The sequence below is a fragment of the Macrotis lagotis genome, chromosome X (genome assembly GCF_037893015.1).
Source record: "Macrotis lagotis isolate mMagLag1 chromosome X, bilby.v1.9.chrom.fasta, whole genome shotgun sequence".
Lineage (NCBI taxonomy): Eukaryota > Metazoa > Chordata > Mammalia > Peramelemorphia > Peramelidae > Macrotis > Macrotis lagotis.
This window is the reverse complement of record NC_133666.1, coordinates 672,922,531-672,945,929: the sequence shown is the minus strand read 5'-3', so window position 1 is coordinate 672,945,929 and position 23,399 is coordinate 672,922,531. Positions and strand designations below refer to the sequence as shown.

Here is a 23,399-nt window from a genome sequence, read left to right as displayed (position 1 = left end):
TGGGGTGTGGAGAAGTCAACACCCCTCGCCGGCCTCCCCTTCCATCCTCTCCTTGAGCAGACTTGAAACGCTGATGTCCCCCCCGTTGCCCCCCGCCAATGACAGCTGTGAGAAGTCAGAGTCCTGCTGCTCCCCCCGTCCCCTGCTCCCCCTCCCAGAGGCGCCACGGCCGGAGGCTACACGGCGCGGCCTCTATTTATTGTCCTTATTTATGGTTCCTTTGACCCAGTGCTCCTTCTGCCACCTGCTACGTCCACAATAAATAACCTTCGTCCAGTTTTGATTTCTCTGAGGTCATTTATTGTTGATCCTGGCCGAGGGGTCCCCGGAATGATGTTTTGGGGGCCTTGACGTTCTTGAAAGGCCTCCAGGCGGCTTGAATTAAACACTTTTTAAATCCTCTTGGTTTCTTTGCGCTTGAACCATTTACTCCCCAGTTGGTCCAGGCAGGCCTCCCTCTCATCTCCAGCTCTGGGGGTGGGCACCCACCAAGCAGCATCAGCCACTTCCCTTCTGGGCACACGCCCAGTGGCCACTTGTGCTAAGCCAGCCCCCCCCCCCCTGCAGCCCAAGTCTAAGCAGATACAGGCCTCTCCCGAGTCATCGGGACCTCCCCAATCCCAGGTGGCGATGACCTGCCTCCGCTTGGTCAGCGTGGGTGAGGGCCAGCTGCTTTAGCTTGTCCTCTGCCCCTCATCAACATGGCGGGTGGGGCACCCAGCCATGACCTCTTGATACACCGATGACAGAAAACACCACGGCCAGGCTGTACTTCTAGTACAAACTTTATTTCCATTATAGGGAACTTTAAAAAAAATTAAAATTAAAAAACAACAAGGGACTCTGAAATTTAATTTTCAGAGCCAACTGTAGAATGGCTTTGGGGGGGGGTGAAAATCACTTGCTGGGGCCCAGGCGCACCCTGGGGTCCCAGTGACAGAAGGCTACCAGGGAGCCAATGACAAGATCCCCTAAATGGCAAACTCCTCCCGGGGCCCTGCTGCTCAAGACCCAGAAGACGCTGGGCCACTGGCTTAAAGCCTCCAAGAACATGGCAGCCGGCTGCAGTTCGTCCCGTGACCCAGGGGAGTCTCGCGTTCAGGACGTGAATTTCAAAGCTAGCACAGAGAACAGGAGTGACAGACTGGCCACGGGGAAGCCCCGAGACCCCCGGGCCGAGCTCCTCTCCGGTGATGGGGAACAGACTTCCCAGACGACACGTGAGGCAGATGTCGGGCCTGAGCTCTGGCCCGCCCTCCACCCCCACGATGCCACCGGGAGAACAGGCCCCGGGAGGAGGGGCAGGGTCTCCTCGGTCACCTCTAGGCACCAGCCCGTAGGCAGAAATGGACCTCTCGACGGCCTCCGCTGGGCTCTGAACGATCCTCCCCGCTTGACCACTTCACAATGTAAAAAGTTAGAAAATGATTGTTGCCTAGAAAAATTAAAATCCATAGAAGGTTCTCTGTCGGAACATCAGAGAGCAGGCTTCTTGCACCAGCGCAGGCACTACTGTGCACAGAAGAGGGTTAGAACCGGACCGTCTCCAGCCCGGAGCCTATTCCTCCTCTTCCTCGGCATCGCCAGCCGCTGGTTTAGGAGATTTGGTCTGTGGAAACACAACCCAGCAGGAGCCTTAGCTCCACTCCCGCTGCCTTCCAACCCTTCCCAGTTCTCTAGAATACCGAAGGGAAAACCCGAGCCAAGGGAGAGGGCCCTGGGCCACTGGGTTGGGGGGGGCAAGGTTTGCTGGGCTGGGTGGTCACTGGGGCAGGAGCTCACGGGGAGGACTCTTACCTTTGTGGTCCTGTTTCGGAAGTTGGCAGCAGATGGGGTGAGTCGTGAGCTCCTTCCCACCTCGTTTCTCACACTGAAAAGCCAGGAAAAGGAGTTGAGGCCAGTCCCTGGGACCTTCAGGTCTCAGGGAAGGGCTCACTACAGTGAGCGGTGACTCTTCTGGCTCAAACTGCAGGTTGGTTCTCCGGGATGCTCCCACAGAGGACCCCCCACTCCTTACCTTATGTGTCTCACTGAAGGTACCCGGGGGAAACTGGGCACATAATTCTCAGGGTATAAGCTTCGAGTAGGCCGCACCACAGAGATGGGCCCCGTGGTCAGGCTGTGGTTCCTGCGGCCCTGCCCTCTCGTGTCCAGACTCTCTAGGTTGCTGGCCTTCAGCACGCGGGGAGGGGTTGGCAGTACCCCGGGCCGAGGGTCCGACGCCCCTTTTGGCAGTCTGTTTCGGGCTAGCCCTATGCTGTTGGCAGGCCTGCTGGGGGGCAGGGGGTATGTCTGTTTGTTGGCTGCTTCCTGCCGGATGTCATCCATGTAGCAAGAAGACAAGTCTCCTGAAAGGGGAGAAGAGACCCCCACCCCCACCCCCGTGATTAAGGAAGCCAGTGCTGCCAGAGTCAGGACTTCCGGGGATGGCCTTTCAGCAGGGGCAGGAATACCAAGGGAATGAATAAGAAGAACCCAAGCTCCCTGGAGCCCAGCCGGTGTGGCCCTGGCCTCCTCCCTCGGAAGCACCAGCCCGACCCAAGGGCTGCACCGAGGCCTGAAACGAGGACCTGTGGGTATTTTCCCCCAAAATTATTTCTAATGCAATTTTGCCTCCTAGTTCATGGATTACAACTCAATTGTGAAAAATGAATTGATGTTCTGAATCCAAACAGACTGGTCCCAGGCAGATGACTCCCCACAGGAGGAAGTCAAGGACCGAGGTGGGCTCAAAGACCCCTCCCCCAAATCTAGGGCAAAGGGGTCCCCCAGGGGATGTACCCGCTGGGCCAGAGGTCCCGGAGGCTCTCCTCTCTGGAGCACCCAAGGAGAGACCAGGCTGAGCCGGAAGCCCCTGACCGATACCTTGGTGTCTGATCCGCCGCCGGGGCAGCTCGGGGGATGGCTCCTGCTGCAAGTTGTCCTGCTTAGGAAGTGGCTTGTAGGCAGGGAGCAGCCAGTCGGGCACCCCGCTGCCTGGGCGGAGGTCACACTGATCCTAAGAGGAGAAAGCCAGACCAGGCCCTGAGAACAAGACGGCTACAGCTTGGACACAGCCTCTTGCTGGGTTAGAAGCAGACAATGATCTCCCCAGGCAAGGCAACCCCGAGGGGCCCCAGGGAACACCGAGCATGAGAAGTTCTGGGACCCCCCCCCCAAGCTTCAGTACCGGCTCCACTTTATCTCCGTTAGAGGCCACCATCTATCTGCCACGGGGGGGCGGCAGTGAGCTGCCAGCCTGAGACCGGCTAAACAGGAAGAGGGCCCTGACCAAGGCAGAGCCCCGTCACTAGCCAGGTCTTAGAACAAAGCCAGTCTAGACGGTGGCCCATCTGCCACACTGAAGGGGAAAACCAAGCAACGCTGCACCCAAGACTCACATTTCATATTATGCTTCACAAAAAGATGCCAAAGGGAGCCCAGACCACCCAAGTCAAGCACCTCTCTGAGAGAAGAGCTGGGGGCCCCGGGGAGAGACTGAACCTGCCCATGCTCACCTCCAGCTCCCCCCCATCTTGGGGACTGCAGTCTGGTGTCAGGGATGCCTCGTCGGGCACCAGCTGCAGGCCAGGGCCAGGAAGACCTCCCTGCCCATTACACCCTCCAGGCCCGTCCCCATGCAGCCGCAATCTCTGGAGTGCCGTACCTGGTGGTGGAAAAGGACTTCCTCTTCTAACTGAACGCCACAGAATTCACAGGGAATGATGATGCTGTTCTCCCCAGAGGATGCAGCTGACAGGTCCAACAGGGAGCGAAACCTGCTATTGATGGCCCGGGTGGCCGGCAGGTCCAGGAACCTCTGGAGCCGCACTTCGTGGTCCTCACGGTCCCCTCGGTCCTGAGACAGGCTCGGGGGAGAGCTCCGCTTACTGAACGAAGCCAGGGCGCTCGCCGGGTTACAGCCCGTCTGCCATTACAAGCCGATGGTCAGTCACTCCAGGGAAAGCAAGATGACCCAGCAAACAGCCAGGCCAGCTCTCCCCCACCCCAAGCTGTTGGACCCCAGTGAGGGGTTAGTTACCCTGGCGGGGGGGCTGGATTCCCAACACCTGTCCAGCAAGTGCCAGCCTCCTAGACTCCTTCCTCAAAGTATCTCCCAATGGCCCAAATTGGCCAGTCTTTCGTCCAGCCCTCCCCCTTCCAGTCCTCTGACCCCTCCCCATATCCCGTCCTGGGGACTCTGTCCTGGACCCTCTACTCTTCTCTCTCTTGACTCAGTAATCTCGGTCAGCTTCTGTCTCTACAGAGGACCCCCAGACCCACGCACCAGTCCTAGTCTGGAGAGAAGAGTTCAGCCCCCAGAGCCGCCCAGAGCGCCGGCCTCCCATCACTAACTGCCTATTGGACTTTTCAAACTGGTCGACCCAGAGACCCCTCCACTCCAATAAGTCCTAAACAGAATTCACCTACGTTCCAAACTTGCTCTTCTCTGAGCTTCCCCGCTTCCATCAAACTCCTGGACTCAACTCAAGCCCCCTTTGGCAGGAAGCTGGTGCTATCCCCAGGTAGCCCTCCACCCCAGGCCTGGCACATCGTTTCTCCCAACAGAAGGCCAGTATCTGTCTGTAGACCACCCCTCCCCACAGTAGGCCCACCCTACCTGGTGGAGAATCAGGTCCTCCTCAGGGTAGAGCTCCTCACAAAACTCACAAGGCAGCATGGTCTCATTATCTGCCCAGAGGTAACAGGGCCAGAGTCAGGGTGACTGAGCTGGGCTCTCCCTAAGCCGGGGCCAACTCCCACTGGGCCATACCAGACCCCCACTCATTAGCTTCTCACGCCTGCTCTGGTCAGGAGGGATGAGGGAGGGGACACAATCCCCTCCAAAGACCTCAAAAGGCTTACACTATCCCCAAAAATGAGGTGATAAAAGTGGTGCCTCAGCCCCAGAGGTTTCTTTTTATAATCTAAGAATGAAACAGCACCTCAAAAGAGTCTCAGGGCAGCTATGGGACACACTGGACAGAGACCAGCCTTGGAGTCAGAAGGACCTGAGTTCAGTCACTAGCACTGACTACCTCACAAAAAGAAATAAAAATAAAGGGTGGTCAGAATCCTCACAAAAGGGACACAAGGGAATGAGATACTTTGTCCTCAGTCCTGACAGTGCTTTGAGAATCAGCAAAAGCAAAGCCCACCCAAAGCCTGGGTGTCGGACACCTACTCATGCGTGCATAGGACCCGACTCCATCAGAGACAGGCCCTTCAAGTTCTCCCTTCAACGCAGGAAATGCTCATCCCAGAGGGGCCCTGGCTCTTCCTTTGGGTTCCCTGCTCAAGCCATGTTCTAATTTTTACACTTACTCTTTGACTCCTTTGGAGCCTCAGTAGTTAGAAAAGGCTCCGTGTAGAGCAGGTTGGCATCCTGGGCCCTGCCCAGCCCCACGGTGGGGCCGAGGTCTTCAGTGCACACGGCCCTCCAGAAGTCCTCAAGGTGGGTGGCAGTGCCACTGGGGGTGCCACCCTCACTCTGCAGGCTCAGGGCCAGCATGTAGTCCAGATGGGCATCTTCCCCAGATGCCAGGGGGGACGGCTGGTTTTTGTTCCCCGGGTGCCTCTCAGGTTTCTCATCTAGAGCAAAACCAGCAGACAGAAGTTAGAGGCGGGTGGGCACTCCCAGCCAGGCCTGCAGGGAAAGGTCCTGTCACCCAAGAGGAGAGTAGGAAGGGAGCCAGAGCACCCCCCCCAGACCCCTAGGAGACCCCTTGGCAGCAGCGACCCCCGCCCAGCACAGGCCCCCTCCACCTCCAGCCCCTCCCCCCTCACCTCGATTCTGGTTGAGCGGCACAGCCAACCCAGCCCCTCGGCTTGGATTTCTTGCCCTCTGGTCTGCTAAGAGGCAGCTCTCAAAGGGATCCTCCAGGGACCTTGAAAGTCTCCGAAGAGGTCTGGTGGCATTTTCAGGTCCCAGCATGTTCTGAACAGTCTGGGCTATGAACCAGGCCCCATCTTCCTCTTCCTCCTCCTCCTCCTCCTCCTCCTCCTCCTCACTCTCACAGCCGTGGGGAGGCCTGGCTCGCTCCTCTCTCTTGCACACCCCCTCTCTCCCACACACTTCGGGGTGAGCCTTGAGATCTTTCACCATCACATTGCGGCCACATTTGCCACAGAGTTCGGTGCGGGCTCCACAGTACTCTTCATGGTCCTTCAACTTGAGGAATGCCAGCTCCAACTCACAGTGCTGGCAGACAGCAAGCCTCAAGGGGCATTCCAGGGCCTGAAAAACACAGCAGCCGGAGTCTGGCCTTGGTGGCCCAGGCCACGTCCTTGCGCCAGGCAGCGGCCAGCCCAGTTGATGGGGCTCCTTCTGGGCACCAGGCCCTCCCCCACCACCTCTCCTCCCACAAGGACCTACCCCACCCCAGCCGGGCCTCAGCTTCCTTCAACTGTTCCAGGTTGCTGAGCGGATTCTGCTGACTAGACCCCTTCCCAATCTCTATGGACATGCGCATGGCATGAGCTCCTCCGAGCAGTAACCCAGAGAGGTGACCAGGAACATAAATGCGCAGGAAGGGCATGGGAAAAGAAGGGACCTGTTCCTGGCCTGGATGCTGAAGGCTCTGATTTTAGGCAGCACCATTCCTGTGTCATTTGCAGTCTTAATGCCAAGAGAGCAGAGGAAGGCTCCAAATTCACCAACTTTCTGAACTAAAGCCCTGAAATAACAATGCTGGCGAGGGAACTGAGGGAATCCCACAAATGCCATCTTGTGACTCGATTCTGGAACGAGCACCGTTCCCTGATGGGCCTCCTCCAAATTCTGCCTTTACTTTCTTCAATTATGCAATTGTGAGACCCCCTGGTTACAATGTTGTACCCCAGCCCTGCCCAGCCTGGATGCTAGACCGCCCCTTCCCTGCTGCTGAGGCCCCTAAAACAAGGAGCTGAAGTTAGGAGTGGAAACCTGGTTAGATCCCAAGATCAATGCAACAAGTTTTCTCACAATTAAAGACCTCTCAGTCAACTTTTATTTCTTATATGAAAACTGGTCCTACACCCTTCCCAACTTGTTAAATCCCTAATTTTTCCTCCAATTAGAAATCAGATTCCCTAATGTTGCATTTTGGTTTACAGTGGCTTGTTTTCTGGGGCCTGGGCTTTACTTGTTTGGCACTTAATAAATCAATATGCTTATAAGCTCACCTGATCCCCCCCAAGACCCTTCCCTGAAGTCATACAAAATTCTCTCCAGGAGTAGATCAGTTAGAAACCATCAAAAGCTTTTACAGAATCTCAACACAAGGAGACTAAAGCTGGGACAGGACAGCCCTAACCTGGCTTTTCCCTACTCTGGTCCAAGCCAGCAGGTCAAGTGAGCCCTCCTGACCCGACACTTCTAAATCTCCTCAGAGTCAAGGGAGACATGGGTCTCTCGCCAAAGGCTCTGGGAGAGTCAGTTCAGGTATAAGTAGCTAGAAAACCAGGGCAGTCAGAAAGAAGCCTTCCCCCAGACTGGATCAGACACCTGATGAAGCCACAGCCCTACAGCCCTGGAGCCCTGAGGGCAGAGTCTCAGGGCCCCTGGCCATCTGGTCCTAGTAGAACCACTCCCAACAGAAAAGGAGGCCAGGCCTTGGAGACCTTGCCCAACCTCCTCCTGGAGGACAAAGGCACCCACCTCATGATTTGCCAACTGCTGTCTCTCCATCTTCATGTTGCACTTGCAGGTCACCTGGGTGAGAGTGAAGAATGATTAAGTCTGTTTTCTGAAGAGAAGCTCGTCGTCCGTCCGTGCCCCCCCCACCCCCGGGCTATTGAGCTGTGCCTTTGGAGGGCAGAGATTAAACTACCTGGATATGCTCTAGCTCCATGTGGGCCTTCATTTCAGATTTGGGAACTGGTTCCTTGCAGACATGGCATATGCCAATGTTCCGTCGACAGTGAATCTCATGGATGGTAAAGTTGGGCATGGGAATTTCTCTTTTGCTATAGAAACAGACAAAATAACAGTGGGTTTATTTACTGACAGCTGCCTCCCTTTCCCTTACTTCCTAGCACCAAGGCCTGTCCCAGGGCCCTTCAGGCTGGGCGCTCTGGCTCAACTCTTTTTCCAGGATGTTTCTCCTTTATTCTCCTCATCTCTCCCCTGCTTTAGAAAATGAAGTTTTGAGAGAACTATCTAATACTCTTGAGTCTTTCTGGCTTGCCACAGAATGAATAATCCACAATTATCCCATAATTTAGAGGTGACTTATTTTAGGGAACACAAGAACAGATTCAGGTTTCAAATCCAAGAAAAAATAAAACTTGAAGTGGTCAAGTTCAAAACTCAAGAAAGATGAAGAAGAATCAGCTCCTCCCGAAGTCCAAGGCGACCATCCCCACCTCCTCACCAACCCCATTCCTGTGTCATGTTACCCTGAATAATAATATCCCCCACAGAAGAGAATGGAAACTCCTTAAGTCATAGGGGGCTTCAGTTCTTAACACCCTCTCCCCAGGGCCTGACACAGGGTTCATCACTTAATAAATGCTTCCTGATTAACAGAATCTCCAAAATAGAAATGCAAGGTAGAGAAAAGATTGCTTCAGAATCCGAAAAATGCAAGTTAAAAACTAAAAGTTTCACCTCATACCCTACGATGTGGTAGATGGCAAAGTTGGGATCCTTGAAAGGGTTATAGGAAGATAAGGACTTCAATGCCAAGTGTTCCAGTAAGCAATTCTCCTAAGAAAATGACTGATGGGGGGCAGCTAAGTGGGGCAATGGATAGAGCACCAGCTCTGGAGTCAGGAGGACCTGAGTTCAAATCCAGTCTCAGACACCTAATAAGGTCACTGGGTGACCTTGAGCAAGTCAACTAATCTCAATGCCTTTTTGGTGGTGGTGGTGGGGGAGACTAGCCCGGAAGTCTCCAATTCAGATACATGGGCACAGGGTGGCATATACCCAGGTAGAGCTATAAGAGTAACCACTCTAGAATAGTAGTAGTAATGTGGCAGCAAAGAACTAGAAACCAATGGGTGCCTCTTACATTAGGCCTAGTAAGACAAGGGTCAGAGAATAGCAATGCTCTGAGTAAGATTCAGAGAAGCCTGGTGAAAAAGGATGGAGGGACTGATGCCACCATCATCAGCCCTGGCCGTCTTGACTTTGTGTGTGTGTGGGGGGGGTCTTCACACACACACACACACACACACACACACACACACACACACAGCACTTAATAATGCTCGAAGACTGACAGGATGCCAAAGCCGTCAAGGGTCAGCCAACATCTAGGTCTTACGGGATTTTGCTGTTAATTGTTTTTCATTGTCACAAGGGGAAATTTGAATTCAGAAACAACTATCATATGAAAACAAAAGGCTCCGATAAGACTTAGAAAAAGGGGAAAAAAATGTGGATTACTTCATGAGACACAAGAAAACAAACTGTGAGCCCAATGAGCCTTTCCTTCCCATGAGCACACAGCCTGGAATCAGGAAGACCTGAACACAAATCCAGACTCATCCTCCCTGAGTCCTGAACCTCCCAGGCCCATCCACTCCTCCAAAATGGGGATACAAGGAGCACCTGCCTCCCAAGTCTGCTGTGGGAAATGCAGTGTTGGGGCCTCCCCACAGCGCCCCAGCCCTCTCACCTTTGCTTCTACTTCCTCACATCTGCTTTGTGCTTCACTCATCCAATCCAGACTTTTCCAGCACCAACTTAGGCCTCATGTTCCCACCTCCTCACTAGACTTAGACTCACCCAGGGCCCACGTCAATCTAGTGCAACCCTGTAAGAGCCACAGCTCTTCCATGATGCTCAGTCATTTTTCAGTCCTGAAGTGGTCAAGTTCAAAACTCAAGAACGATGAAGAAGAATCAGCTCCTCCTAAAGTCCAAGGCGACTCTGGATACCATTTGGAGTTTTCTTGGCAGAGACACTGGAGGAACTTCATTACTTCCTCTCCTCAGTTTACAGATTAGGAAACAGAGTCACACAGCGTGTAAGGATCTGAGGCCAGATGTGAACTCAGGGAGAGGAGTCTTCCTCTGTACCACTATCACCCTAAAGTCAAGGAAATCACTACATGAGCGCTTTTTTTAAAAAGGCTTGTAGTGCTTCTACCCAAAGAGTCCCGGCCTCACAAACTTAAAACACACACAACATGAGTGCTTCCCCTCTCAGAGAAGTGACCCAGTTATTCAAACTAAATTAGCCATAATGCACCTGGAACACTGCTTCCATAGGGCCACACTACAACACAGGCTGCCTTTTTCCAGCTTTTCTGATTAAAACTTTAAAAAGCTGGGGGGAGGGGAGGGGGGCGCTAGATGGCACAGTGGATAAAGCACCGGCCCTGGAGTCAGGAGTACCTGGGTTCAAATCTAGTCTCAGACACCTAATAATTACCTAGCTATGTGGCCTTGGGCAAATCATTTAATGCAAAAAAAAAAAAAACTGAAAAAAATAAAGGAAAAGAAAAGTGGATGGGAGAGGACAGAAAGGAAAAAAGACAAGACAAAACCCTGCTGGGGACCTCTTCTGGTCCAGGGAAACACCTTCAATTGAACAACCCAGTTCACATGTCTGTGCACTGACCCTCCATCAGCCTCTGAGGGGAATGCTGATTTGGGTTCCATTAGGTCCAGTCATAAAGGTGGACCAGGAGGCTTCAGTTCGGCCTAGGGTCTGATTCTAAACTCAATAGGCCACTGTGGGTCAGCTTCCTCATCAATATTCTAGAACAGGGAACATTAACTTGCTTTTTTATAAATGATATACTTTAAAAACTGTACTTCAATATTACTGGTTTTCTTAGAAACCCTATGTATTTTATCATATGCATATGACATCATTATTCTGCAAAGGGTTCCCAAGGGGACCAAGAAGGCCTGTTCTCAAAGGTCCCTTTCAGTTCCCAAGTCTAGGATCTTCAAGCTAATTCCCTCCTTTTCACTCTCTCCAGGTTCTGCCCACCTCCCTCTCCTAATTACACACCAATCATATGAATTTGGCTGCCAAGAAGTCTGGACCAGGTTTGGTTTTTCCAAGTCTGACCCCTCCCAAAAGCAGAACACACCCAACCCATAGAACAATGAACCAATTCAGGTCAATTAATAAGGATTAAGTTTCTACAATTAAGACTGGAAAAGAAAAAAGGATAAATGAGACTACAAGTTTACAAATTTTTTTGGTCTCAGGAACCCCTTACTCAAAGGCCCCCCAAAACTTAATTATCTCAATTATCTATGGTGATATTCACCATATTAGAAATCAAAAATTTGCAAATTCATTTAAAAATGAAAATAACAAAAAAATAACAATTTTCCAAAAAACAAAAAATATAATTTGGGTAAAGAATGGCATTGTCATACATATTTCTGCAAATCTCTTTTAATGTCTGACTCTCATAATGTTTCTGTATTCAATATGTTGTGGTACAAGTGTTGTTTTGGTCAAAGTATATGAAGAAAATCTAACCTCCCCAAGATATGTAATTGGAAAAAGGAGAATTTTTTTTTTTAGGTTTTTTGCAAGGCAAATGGAATTAAAGTGGCTTACCCAAGGCCACACAGCTAGGTAATTATTAAGTGTCTGAGGCCGTATCCACTGCACCACCTAGCTACCCCTATTTTTTTTTAATTTTTTTTTTAATTTAAGGGTTTAAGAGTGACTTGTCCAGGGAATCAGAGAAGCCTGGAGGGATTTGCATGAACTGATGCTGAGTGAGATGAGCAGAACCAGAAAAAACACTGTACAACCTAAGAGCAATATGGGGGTGATGATCAACCTTGGAGGACTCACTCAGTGTAACAATCGGGAACAATTTGGAGCTGTCTGCAATGGAGAGTGCCATCTTGTATTCAGAAAAAGAACTGTGGAGTTTGAACAAAGTTCAAGGACTGTTCCCTTTCATTTAGAAAAAATACTGATATCTTATTGTCTGATCTTGTTATCTCTTAGACTTCTTCCTTAAGGATATGATTTCTCTCTCATCACATTCAATTTGGATCAAGGTACAACATGGAAACAAAGTAAAGACTGACAGATAGATTGCTTTCTGTGGGGGGGGGAGTAAGATTGGGGGGAAAATTGTAAAACTCAAAATAAATAAAATTTTTAATAACAACAACAAAAAAAGAGTGACTTGTCCAAGGGCACAAATTATTAAGTGTCTGAACTCGGGTCCTCCTGATTCCAGGGCTAGTGCTCTGTCCACAAAAGGGAGTGTTTTAATAGGCAAATAACATGATAAAAATAATTTTGAACTTGAAGATCCTGTAAAAAGGGGTCTCAAGGACCTCCAGGGGATTCCAGAAAACAGATGGAAAACAACTGAATTAGACAATCTTGCCCCTCCACAAGAGGATATTCTAGCAGGAGAGATGAAGATAACTAATTGTGGAGCAATAAAATAACAACTTACTATTTACAGAACACTTAACATCAATTTATTCATCTGATGCTTCCCACTGTGGAAAAAGAGCCAGCCTTGGAGTCAGGAGACACAATGATCACCTGCCCTCTCTGATTCTAGCTATGTGGCCTTGAAGTAAGCCAGAGAATCTCCAAGCTGCCCACTCCTACTAACTCATGAGGCTGAGACCTAGACAAGTGCTTTCCACAATATCCCTGAGGAGAGGTCATCCAGCCTTGGCTGTTAAAGCTCCAACAAGGGGGAGAGCCCAGAAGGTGCCCAGATCCCCTGGCAGTTGAAAGCCTAAATTTCTCTGTACCACTCATTTCTTCAGATCTAACCTCTGGGTATCAAGCAGACCAAGTCTCTTGCCTATTCCATAAGACAATCCTTCAAACTATTTGGGAGAATCTCTCCTAATTCCCAAGTTTTTTTCCCTCTTCTCCAGGCTGAACACCCAACTCATTCCTTTAAATGATACTGTAGTCCTTGACCATTATCCTCTCTCTCCCTCTCTCTCTCTCTCTCTCTCTCTCTCTCTCTCTCTCTCTCTCCCCTAAAAGAATATATACCAGAACTCAAGACAACCCTCTGAGGGCTACCTGCCCCACCTCCTGACTCCTCCTGAGCTTGCCATCCACAAAAGTAACAACCTGTCTGAGCCTGGCATCAGATGAAGGATGACAAAAGCGTACCTACCTCCACACATACTGTGTGGATCAAATTAGACAATGGACTTTGTAAATCAGCCTTAAGACAACATATTAATGTCAGTTATTGGAACTTAGTTTAGCAGAGAAAAAAACCTACAAAGTAATGAACTGTTGCTAACAAGTCTCTCAATCCTCATAGAGAATTACCATTTGGTCCTTCAAAATAGGATTACAAAGGAATCTCTCATCAGCTCCTAAAAGTATCACCACAATCTAGGTGATTCTCTAAGCACTGGATACATTGGCATTTCAAGCTCATTTCCCCAAGGACAAATTCCCCTGCAAAAACTTTAATGTAAGAGGAGAGTAACTGCCAGGGGAAAAGAAGACAAATGACTGACTGATTGACTTCAATATCTAATTGACTTCAATCCCTTCTCCAGGCCTTGGCTTCCAAAAACAGTGTAGAAACTTTTAACTAAAACTGATAAGACTTGGGGATAAGCAACTTTTTAAAATTACTTTTTTAGATTTTTAAAAATTAATTTATTTAACTGGCTTTTTATCATCTGTCCCTCCCGCTAAACTCCTCTTCCAAACAAAAAAACAAACAATAAAACTTTTATCAGAAACACATAGTTCAGGCAAAATAAATTTCCAAATTGGCCATGCTCCAATATGTATGTAGCTGCATTTAAGTCCATCAGTTCTCTGGCAGAAGTCATGTCTTGCTCTTCTGCACTTATCCAAGTTCTGAAGTCATTTTTCCTCCATCCTTTTGTTAATCACTGTATAATCACCCGTTCTGGTACCACTCTCTTCCCAGTTTGCTCTGAAACTGTCCATTTCATTGTGTTAGGACACAAAACATTCTACTGAATTCAGAACCCAAATCTGATCAGTCATTTGCCTTTTGGAATTCTGTCCCTTAGTTTCCCATTTTTGGTCACTACAGCTGCTATAAATATTTCTGCATCTAAACAAACCCTTATCTACTTTCTTTGATCTCTCTGAAGTACAGAGCTGGGAGTGACATAGCTGGGTCAAAGGGAAAGGACAGTTAGCAATTTAGGTGGCATAAAACTCGCAATTGCTTTCTAGAACCTGTGGATCAATTTACAGCTTTCCAACACATGTCGTTTTCTTCTTGTCATCTCTACCAGTCTAATGGATATAAAGTTGCTTTCATTTGTATTTCTCAAATTATTAGTGACTTGAAGAATTTTACATGGTTATAGAAAGGTTGGTGGCACAGCTTTAAAATTGCCTATTCACTTCAGGCCAAGATGGTGGGAGAGAAGACAGGCACAGTTCTAAAGTCTCCTGATCTTTCCCCATCTATGATAAAATTGCCTATTCATATCCCTTGGTCATTTATCTACTAAGGAATGGCTTAGTTTTATAATTCGAATTATACATTTTAGAAATGAGATCTTTGTCAGAGAAACCAGTCACAAAGATTTTCTTTTTTCTATTTTTATGTATACCCTCCCATTTCCCTTTTAATCCACTTCCAAATGGAAATCAAGGGATGGGGAGAAGGGGGAATGGAGGATGAGTTTAATACTTTATCAAATTCAGATGGAAGAGAAATTTGTGGGATGCTGGTTTCTACCCCATCCTCTATGACTATATGTTCTCATCCTTATTATGTCATGTCATGTCTTTTAACAATATTATAATAATGCTTTTCTTCTTCAAGTCTATATTCTGACCCTCCCATTTTTGTCTTCTAAGATGATCGAAATAAAACCAAACCATCCACAGGCCCTCTGTCCTTTTTACCTTTTTTCTATGACCTTTAATTGGGTGGTTAGATGGCAAAGTAGACAGTGCTGAGTCTGGAGTCAGGAAAACCAGAATTCAAATTTGGACCAAACATTTACAAGCTGAGTGAATCTGGGCAAGTCACTTAACCCTTAAACCTAGTTTCCTCATCTGTAAGCTGGAGAAGGGAATGCAAACCACTGCAGTATTTGTCAAGAAAACCTCAAAGAGTCACAAATGTTAGACACAACTAAAAACAACTTCACAACATGACCCTTAAAAAGAGCAGAATTTTAAAAAGCCATTTGTTTCTTTTCTCCTTATCAATATGCAAAAAATTCATCCCCCCTCCACCGCAATGTTCTCTTCCAATTCAACAAATGTGCCTGAGTTTCCATTTTAAAGTGTCTTTTCAGGGGGGTGGCTAGGCAGTGCAGTGGATAGAGCACTAGCCCTGGAATCAGAAGTACCTGAGTTCAAATCCAATCGCAGACACTTAATAATTACCTAGCTGTGTGACCTTGGGCAAGCCAATTAACCCCATTTGCCTTGCAAAAACCTAAAAAAATAAAGTGTCTATTCAGTTTGGAAATCTCCTATTCCATTAAAAATCCATCTTTTTCTCTTGAAGGAGTATAGTAAATTTTAGATAGGGTATCCTTGATTGTAAACCTCTGGAAATTTTTGGAAATTGCCTTTGGAAATACTATATTACAAGTTCTCCTGTTTTTTAGAGCAGCAGCTGCTAAGTCTTATTTGAGCCTTATGGTAGCTCTGGTCTGGTAGGTCTTTGCCTGGGAGCTGCCAGTGGCACACAGACCACCCTTCTGCTTTCCACCAATCTACCCTACATCATTCTCAGGGCTTTCTTTGGATCCCAGGGAAGGGTAGAGGAATCTATAAGTGACTTTTATTTCTTTTTAGATCAGTACATTTCTAAGCCCCAAGAGTAATAATTTCAAGGGGTCTGGGCTCATCAGACCTAGACATACTAATATCTTCTTGTAAGGTTAAGAATTTTTTAAAATCACAGATGAAGACTAACAATACTACCTAAATTGATTTACAAACTAAGGGCCATACCAAATTATCAAGAGTCAGACAAAATGACAACATTCATCTGGAAGAACAGGGGTGGAAGATGTTCAATAAAAAATGAAGAGGCAAGGGCAGCTAGGTGGCGCAGTGGACAGAAGCACTAGCCCTGGAGTCAAGAGTACCTGAGTTCAAATCCAGCCTAAGGCACCTAATAATTACCTAGCTGTGTAATTACCTAGCTGTGTGGCCTTGGGCACGCCACTTAACCCCATTGCCTTAAATTAAAAAAATTTAAAAAAAAATAAAAAATACATGAGGAGACTATAGTCCTTCTTGACCTTAAATTCACTATAAAGCAATACTATAAAAACTTTGGTACTGATTAAAATATAGACTAGTAGGAAATTAGGAGACAGATAAGGAAAAATCACAAACTATCAAACTCAATACGGGGGGGGGGGGTTATAACATGAGAATAATAAAATATTTATGAAAGAATCTCCTTCTAAACAAGAATTGCTGAGAATAATCAAAAATAGTTTGGCAAAAAAAAATCTTCCAAGACCATACACCACATTAAGTTCACAGCAGACACATAACCTATGAGACAGTTAAGAAATCCTCAATTAAAAAACAAAAAGAACAAGCTTATATACCTTTCACAGCTTGGGTTTAAGTAAGAATTTACAATCAAATAATGTTTGGTTTTTCAAAAAAAGTGGATCATCTTGATTAAATGACATCAGACATTTACAATAAGGACATGATATCCCAATATATTGGGATTGGTAGGGAAGAGGGCAGGAGTCACACATCTAAGACCCTGCAGGAACCATTCCACAAAGGATATATAATGGCAAGGGTAAACAGTTCTAAGTTACTAATAAGAGAAAATGCAAGTCAACATAATAGAGTTTAAGGGCAGCTAGGTGGCACAGTGGATAGAGACCTGGCCCTGGAGTCAGGAGGACCTGAGTTCAAATTCAGCTTCAGACACTTAATAATTACCTAGCTATGTGGCCTTGGGCAAGCCACTTAACCCCATGTGCCTTGCAAAAAAAAAAAACCTTAAAAAAAGCAATTTGGAAATATGCTAAGAAAATGACTACTATGTCCCAAATCCTTTGATCCTGCTATTAGGTAGATACTACCCTATCAGGGATGGGCCCTACATACACCAAAATATTTCCAGCTGCTTTTTATGTAATACTAAACAACTAGAGTAGATGCATGCCCATTGTTTGTGAAACAAATTGTGGCATGTGGATGGAATGGACTATGACTGTGTCATTAGGAATAACGACTATCTATAATACAAAAAAGCCTGAGAATTCTTACAGAAACAAATGCAAAGTGAAGTAGAATCAGAAAAACAATATGGACAACAAAAATTAAAAGGAAACAAGGGAAGAAATGATATAAATCATGACCTAACTTGGCCCAGAAGAGAATACATATGTACCTCCCTGTCTCTTGAGAGATCCGGGCAAGGAATAGATAGGCATGGACCCCTGACACTGGGAGTGGACTGCTGGTTGTCTGGGCTCAACTATTTCCTGATCAGTGTTTGCTATAAGGGATGCCTCCACCCACCCAGGGGCAGGGAGAGGAGTTGGAGGATGGGACTTAGGGGAAAAGGAAGAATAAGCTTTCAGAAATGAAAGTGATAGAAAAACAAAACACCAAACATGGTGGTGGTGGTTGTTTTTAATTACAGATTACAGAGGCAAGAAGACAAGTTCAGTGTACTTTTGTTGGATGTTTCCAATTCACATAAAATTTCTCTGAAGTGTAATTAATAAAATTAGACCCATTCAGGAAGCCAGGTCTACACTAACCATTTTCACGAAATGATCACTACAGGGTGGTCAGTTAAGTTCTGCTGAAAACCCACCCTCCATAAGCTACATATTGATCTAAAAGTCTTAGATGAGGGAAGTGGAGAAGGAAGAAGTGTGGTAAATTTTTTATATTGCCATCAAGGATTCTCCATTAGAGTATGCCATTAGGAGTTAATAAAATGAGCAGCACTTCATAAATGTACTCTGTGTGTGTACATACATATATATGTCTTATGGATCCATATACATCCTCTTTCTCTCTCACACACTCTTTTTCTTAGTACACAAAGCCCAAAGAAAGAGCTGATGAAGGAGCAAGCATCACCTTAGACACAATCCACAATTAGCCAAACAGGGATCTTCAGTAAACACCCAGAACTGTTCACCTCCCTCCCACCCATGAAGCAAGCCAAAGGAAGAGCTTCAATCTCAGTCCCTGGCCACATGGAGGCTCTGGGCAAATCCAAGGGCCATGTACCACCAATTCCCCTCCCTCTGAGGTTGCCCAGTTTGGGCTCCCAGCTTGATAACAGCTCAGTCTGCACAACTAAAAAATTCTCTTAACCTTTTGCTAAATAGGAATGATGGGTAAACCAACAATCCCCAAGGTTTTAGTAGCCTGGATTCCATGTGTCTGTTGGAAGCAGAATGCGCTGGAGGATGCCTAGTCACATTCCTTGCTTCCTGAGCTTCTTCTTTAAATAAATAGCTTTGCTCGAAATCACCCTGTTTTCATTGGCTCTGCTGGAAGGTAGCAACAGCCCAGCCTCGGTGACTCTGGCACAGCTATTTATACATTCTCATGGGCCTGAAGGCTGTTCCTGGGCTGGTAGTGGTTTTCTCACTTGGAAAAAGTCCTTTTCAAGACTGAATTCATGATAAAAAGAACATCATTCTAACAGCAGAAGCAGCACTGATGTTTTCCAATGAAAGAGTCCACCGACAATCATTCAGGCTGTTGTCATTGTCTTGTACCCAGGGCCCACCAGTGCCAGCACTCTGGAAGCCCCCAGTCTGCCTAATGAAAGTGGAATGTCTCAGGGAGCATTATAGGAGTCATCAAAAACTAAAACACAGAGATTAGAGGGGGAGGCACTAGCATCTTGGGAACCTTGTGGAGGAGGGGACCTTGGGAGTTCCAAGAGATAGACATGAAGAGGAGCTGGGCAAAGGTCCAGAAGCTAGAAGCAAAGCTGTGAATGGAGAAGAATGCAAGGATGGAGTGAGGGTCAAGGATGGTCAATGAGCCCAGGAAGACAGACTCACATTCATGGGAGAGGCTCTACATGCTAAGCAGAGGGAGGGTCTGCAGTTTAACCCAAAGTGACAGTGGAGGTGTGACCTAGTCCTGATCTAACCTCGAGAACAATCAATTCACAGCTTCAGGACAGGAATAGATGGAAAGAGAGGGGAGAAACTGGAGACAGGAAGACCAACTAGAAAACAACTGCAAAGGTATTTTACAATGCTATGAGGGCTCAGACCACACACCATCTCATACCATAGATGACAGAGGAATAGGCAGAACAGCAAGGAGGAGGAAGGACAGGAAGGGACAGAGGGGAGGAGGAGGGAGAGGAGGGGGGAGAGAAGGAGGGAAGGAGGGAAGGAATCCTGATTTGAGCCCTTTTCTCCACTCCACAAATAATTGTTAAACAGTCACCCAACCATGTGAACAGGCATTGAGTCGGGCTGGAGACACAAGACCTGCCCCCCCAACCATTAAACCAGTCTCTCACATAGCAGCCTAAAGCAGTTTTTGGCAAGGAAAGCCAGAACAGAGCCAGGGTTAGGGAGAAGGGAGCAGCTGGAGGCTGGGTGAAGGTGGATGGAGGAAACCTGCTGGGTGTTTGGAGAAGCGCTCTCCAGCACTAAGGTGTACTATGTCGCTGAAGAATGTTGAGCAGGCTTTTTGAGCCTCTGTGGTTTGGCAATGGTAAGAAGACTGGATCAGAGGGGAAGACAATTCTGCTCACAGAGAGACCGCCCACAGGGGTAAAAATCTTACCCCCACTGAGTAGCTAATGGAGACTCAGAAGTCTCTCTTGGAGACCCTGCATCATAAAAATACCCATTCTGAAAGCATCCCTAGCAACTCATGTCAATGACAGGGGAGTTTTTCATACTGGGAGAGGGAAGAGAGGATGGGAAGAACTCCCAATGTGGAAAACTCCCTCCTCTGATGCAAAGAATAGCAAGGCCTCTATAATCCAGTGTTAACAAGCTCTCCTAGTCATCTTGGACATTACATGACTGGTCCAGGGTCATAAAGCTTAGGGTCAAAAACAGGACTGAATACCAGCTGCTCCTGATTCTAAGGCCAGCCCTTATTACCTGGGCTTGTTGGGGTCCTTGAACTTACATACTGTGTTGATAAGGATAATTCAATATATTGGTTTCTCTGTAATCCTAGTATGTAATCCTCTGTAATCCTTTTATGCATTTAAAAACATCTTTCTGAAGACTCCAGAGAGCTAAGGGTTCCTTATCCTATAAAGGTTATGTCCCCTGGGGCACGCTGCACTGTAACTTGGGTAACTGATATTCATATTCAGTCAGATCTAATCCATTATTGTGTCCTTGGAGCCAGTCATCAAACCTCTCAGGGCCTCAATTTTCCCCTCCACAAAATGGGGAAGTTGGCCAGTAGGGAATTTATTTGGCTCCAATATCCATTTGTAACAGATTTCGTTTTTCTTGGTTTCTCAGCTGTGGGGGGGTGGGGGGGGGTGGAGGGGGGAAGATGAGAGGATGCAGATCTGAAAATAAAACAAAGCTGACTTTCCCAAATTCAAAATAAAATGGAGCAACTGTACTAGACGACCATGAAGGTGTCCTCCAGCCGCAACTCTGGGATTTCTATGGCAACAAGTTTCCTGAGACAGAATTACGTGCCAGGCCCAGAAGGAGCCTTGGCTAAGAGCATCCAACCTCCTCCCATTTGTGTCCATGAGGAAACAGGGCCCGAGAGGCCCAGGGCCCGCAGCGCAGCATCCATCGGCCGTCCTGCCTCTAAACGTAGCCGCCAACACCCCGAACAAGTCCAAATAGGCACTTGGCTGAAATCTGGCACTTCCAGCTCCCATGCTGGGCCCAAAGCCCCACCGTCTCTTTTTCCACCCCCTCTCCAAAGACTGGAACAAGTTTCTATGACAAGTAAATTCCAACGGCTAGGCCCAACAAAGCTCCGGGAGGCCGAGGGGAAGGCGCCCTGGCCCTGGGGACGCGCTGCGCGCCTCAGTCTATTTTACAAAGGGTTCCCAGGGGCCGGAAAAGGCAAAGCAAGGGCAGCGTCCAGAACTTCCGCGGTGCCTGTGGGGCGCGGGAGGGCCTGGCACAGGGCGGCCCCGACGCGCGATGCCAGGAGGCACGGGCCGGCCGGCCGCTCTTACCAGTTGTCGCACAGCTGCGTCTCCGGCTCTTGAACTTCAGCCATCTTGAACTTGCCCGAAGCTGAAGGAGAGAGGCCGCGGAGTCAGCCCTGCGCTCGGAGCGGGCCGGCGCGCAGGTGGCCCCGGGCGGGGGAGGGGCCGGGCCGGAAGGGCGGGGGGGGGCGGGCCTTTTCCGCCCTCAGGTGAAGCCGCCCCGCCAGGACCCCTCATCCGGGCACTTCCCCGGAGACACGCCGGGCCCACCTGCTGCCCGGCCCCTCCCCCGCCGGCCCGCCGCGGCCCCGGGGCGGGGGGGTCTCCCGCTGCGGGGGAGGGGCGCGTCGGCGGCCGGGCCCCCCGCCCCCGCTCCCACCCGCACCTTCGGGGCGCCGCCGCCCTCCGGCCCACCTGGGGAGGCAGCGGAGAAAGGCCCGTCCGCGGCGGCGGCGGCGGCGGCGGCAACCGTCCCGCTCGGCCCCCGCACTCGACAACCGCCCCAGCACCGCCGCCGCTTCCGGCCACCGCGACCCGCCGGGCCCCGATTGGCTCCGCCGCGGAGCCGGCCCCGCGCTCATTGGCTGCTCTTCCCCGTCGCTCAGAGGAGCCTTTAGGACTCGCCCCCCCGGTCTCCGATTGGCTGGCCGACCCTCGGGGGCGTGTCCGCTTCCTGGCGGCTCCTCCCGCTGCGTGTCTGAGCTCGGAAGTGGAGCCTCCCAGGGCGTTTACTAAGGCCCAGCTAGGTTGCTATGCACCGGGAAAATAAATGGCCTTCATGACCAGAAGTTACTCAGCTCTGATTGCCGTCGGTTGCCCTAAGATTTATTACCTTGATGATTAGCCAATCCAGTGGCTCAGCGCTGATTGCCTCAGTTTCCCCAAAGGTTTATTACCTCGATGATTAGCCAATTATTACCAATCCACTCAGTTTCCCCATCCATAAAATGAGCTGCAGAAGGAATTGCCAAACCACTCCAGCATCTCTGCCAAGAAAACCCCACATGGGGTCACAAAAGTCTGGAATGACGGAAAACCAATAAAACAACTCAAAATGTTTATTATTGTTACATACTAATAATATTGCTACTGGACCGTGAAAGTTTTATTATCATTATTATTAACCAAGACAGTTGCTCATCCCTGATTGCCTCAGTTTCCCCATCTATAAAATAAGCTGCAGAAGGAAATGCCAAACCACTCTAGCATCTCTGCCAAGAAAACCCCACATGGGGTCACAAAAAGTCTGGAATGACCGAAAACCAATAAAACAACTCAAAATGTTAATGGATCCTGGAATTTTTATTATTGTTATATACTAATAATGTTGCTAATAGACTGTGAAAGTTTTATTATCTTATTATTAGTCAATATAGTTTCTCATCTCTCATTGCCTCACTTTCCCCATCCATAAAATGAGCTGCAGAAAGAAATGCCAAACCACTCCAGCATCTCTGCCAAATGGGGTCAGCAAGAGTCTGGAATTCTGAAAACTGACTGAACAACGCAACATATTAATGGACCCTGGAATTTTTCTGACTGTTACATACTAAAAATGTTACTAATGCATTATAGAGTTATTATTGTTATCTTGAGGAATTGAATTGTTCAGTTCAAGAAACATCTATCAAGGTCATTGGAACTTGTGACTCCCCAACTCATTATTACTCCATTGGCTTCTTGTTTAAATTATTAGATGTACTCTCTGCCATGGAGAGAGGGGAGGGTGGTAGAAAAAGGTGAGATTCAAAAGCTTATAAAAAGGTGAATGTTGAAAACTATCCATGCATGTAACCGAAAAAATAAAATAACATCAAAAAACCATAAAGAATTAGATGTAGGCAGTTAGCTAGAAGGATAGAATGATTACATGAATGTTTGAATGAGGGGGATGCTGTGCTAAGTCACCAGCCTCACTTTCTCCTCCAGAGCCATCTGGGTCCAGTGGCCAGAGATGGATCAGGACATCTGGAGAACGTCCTGGATGAGAGGCAACTTACCCAAGGTCACACAGGTAGCAAGTATCAGGTGTCTGAGGTCATATTTTAAATCAGGTCCTCCTGACTCCAGGGTTGATATTCTATCAGCTACCTGCCCCGTATAAATGATTTGCCCAGAGCCACACGGCTAGAAAGGATGTGAGGCTGGATTTGAACTCAGGTCCTTCTGATTCCAGGACCAGTGTTCTGCCCATTGCTATGATTCCCCATTTTACAAACAAGCAAACTAAAGCTGAAAGAAATTAAGTTACTTGTCCAGAGATGTAGAGCAAGCAAAATCTGAGGGAGATTCAAATAGCATACCTAACAAGGGCTATCTGGCTTCCTTTGAACTATAGAATCACAGAGATAGAGTGAATTGGAAGGGACCTTAGTGACCATCTAA

The 23,399-nt window shown here is 48.1% G+C and overlaps 1 protein-coding gene across 3 annotated transcripts; it reads right to left on the bottom strand.

Annotated features, from left to right (window-relative positions):
- Nucleotides 1-769: 769 nt before the first annotated feature.
- On the bottom strand, nt 770-21,578 carry TRAFD1 (TRAF-type zinc finger domain containing 1). Of its 3 annotated transcripts, none has more exons than XM_074205780.1 (12): nt 21,400-21,578; nt 21,042-21,102; nt 7,791-7,926; nt 7,619-7,672; nt 5,767-6,217; nt 5,305-5,571; nt 4,601-4,671; nt 3,647-3,907; nt 2,866-2,998; nt 2,018-2,348; nt 1,798-1,870; nt 770-1,609 (listed from the first exon to the last, which is right to left on the bottom strand). In XM_074205780.1, exons 2-12 carry the CDS (start codon nt 21,083-21,085, stop codon nt 1,559-1,561), a joined length of 1,872 nt encoding a protein of 623 aa, XP_074061881.1. In that variant the 5' UTR covers nt 21,086-21,102; nt 21,400-21,578; the 3' UTR covers nt 770-1,558. The 3 variants fall into 3 exon arrangements, with proteins under 3 accessions (XP_074061881.1, XP_074061879.1, XP_074061882.1); XM_074205778.1 differs by having other exon boundaries at nt 21,429-21,578; XM_074205781.1 differs by lacking the exons at nt 21,042-21,102; nt 21,400-21,578 and adding an exon at nt 9,585-11,211.
- Between the last annotated feature and the right edge of the window lie 1,821 nt (nt 21,579-23,399).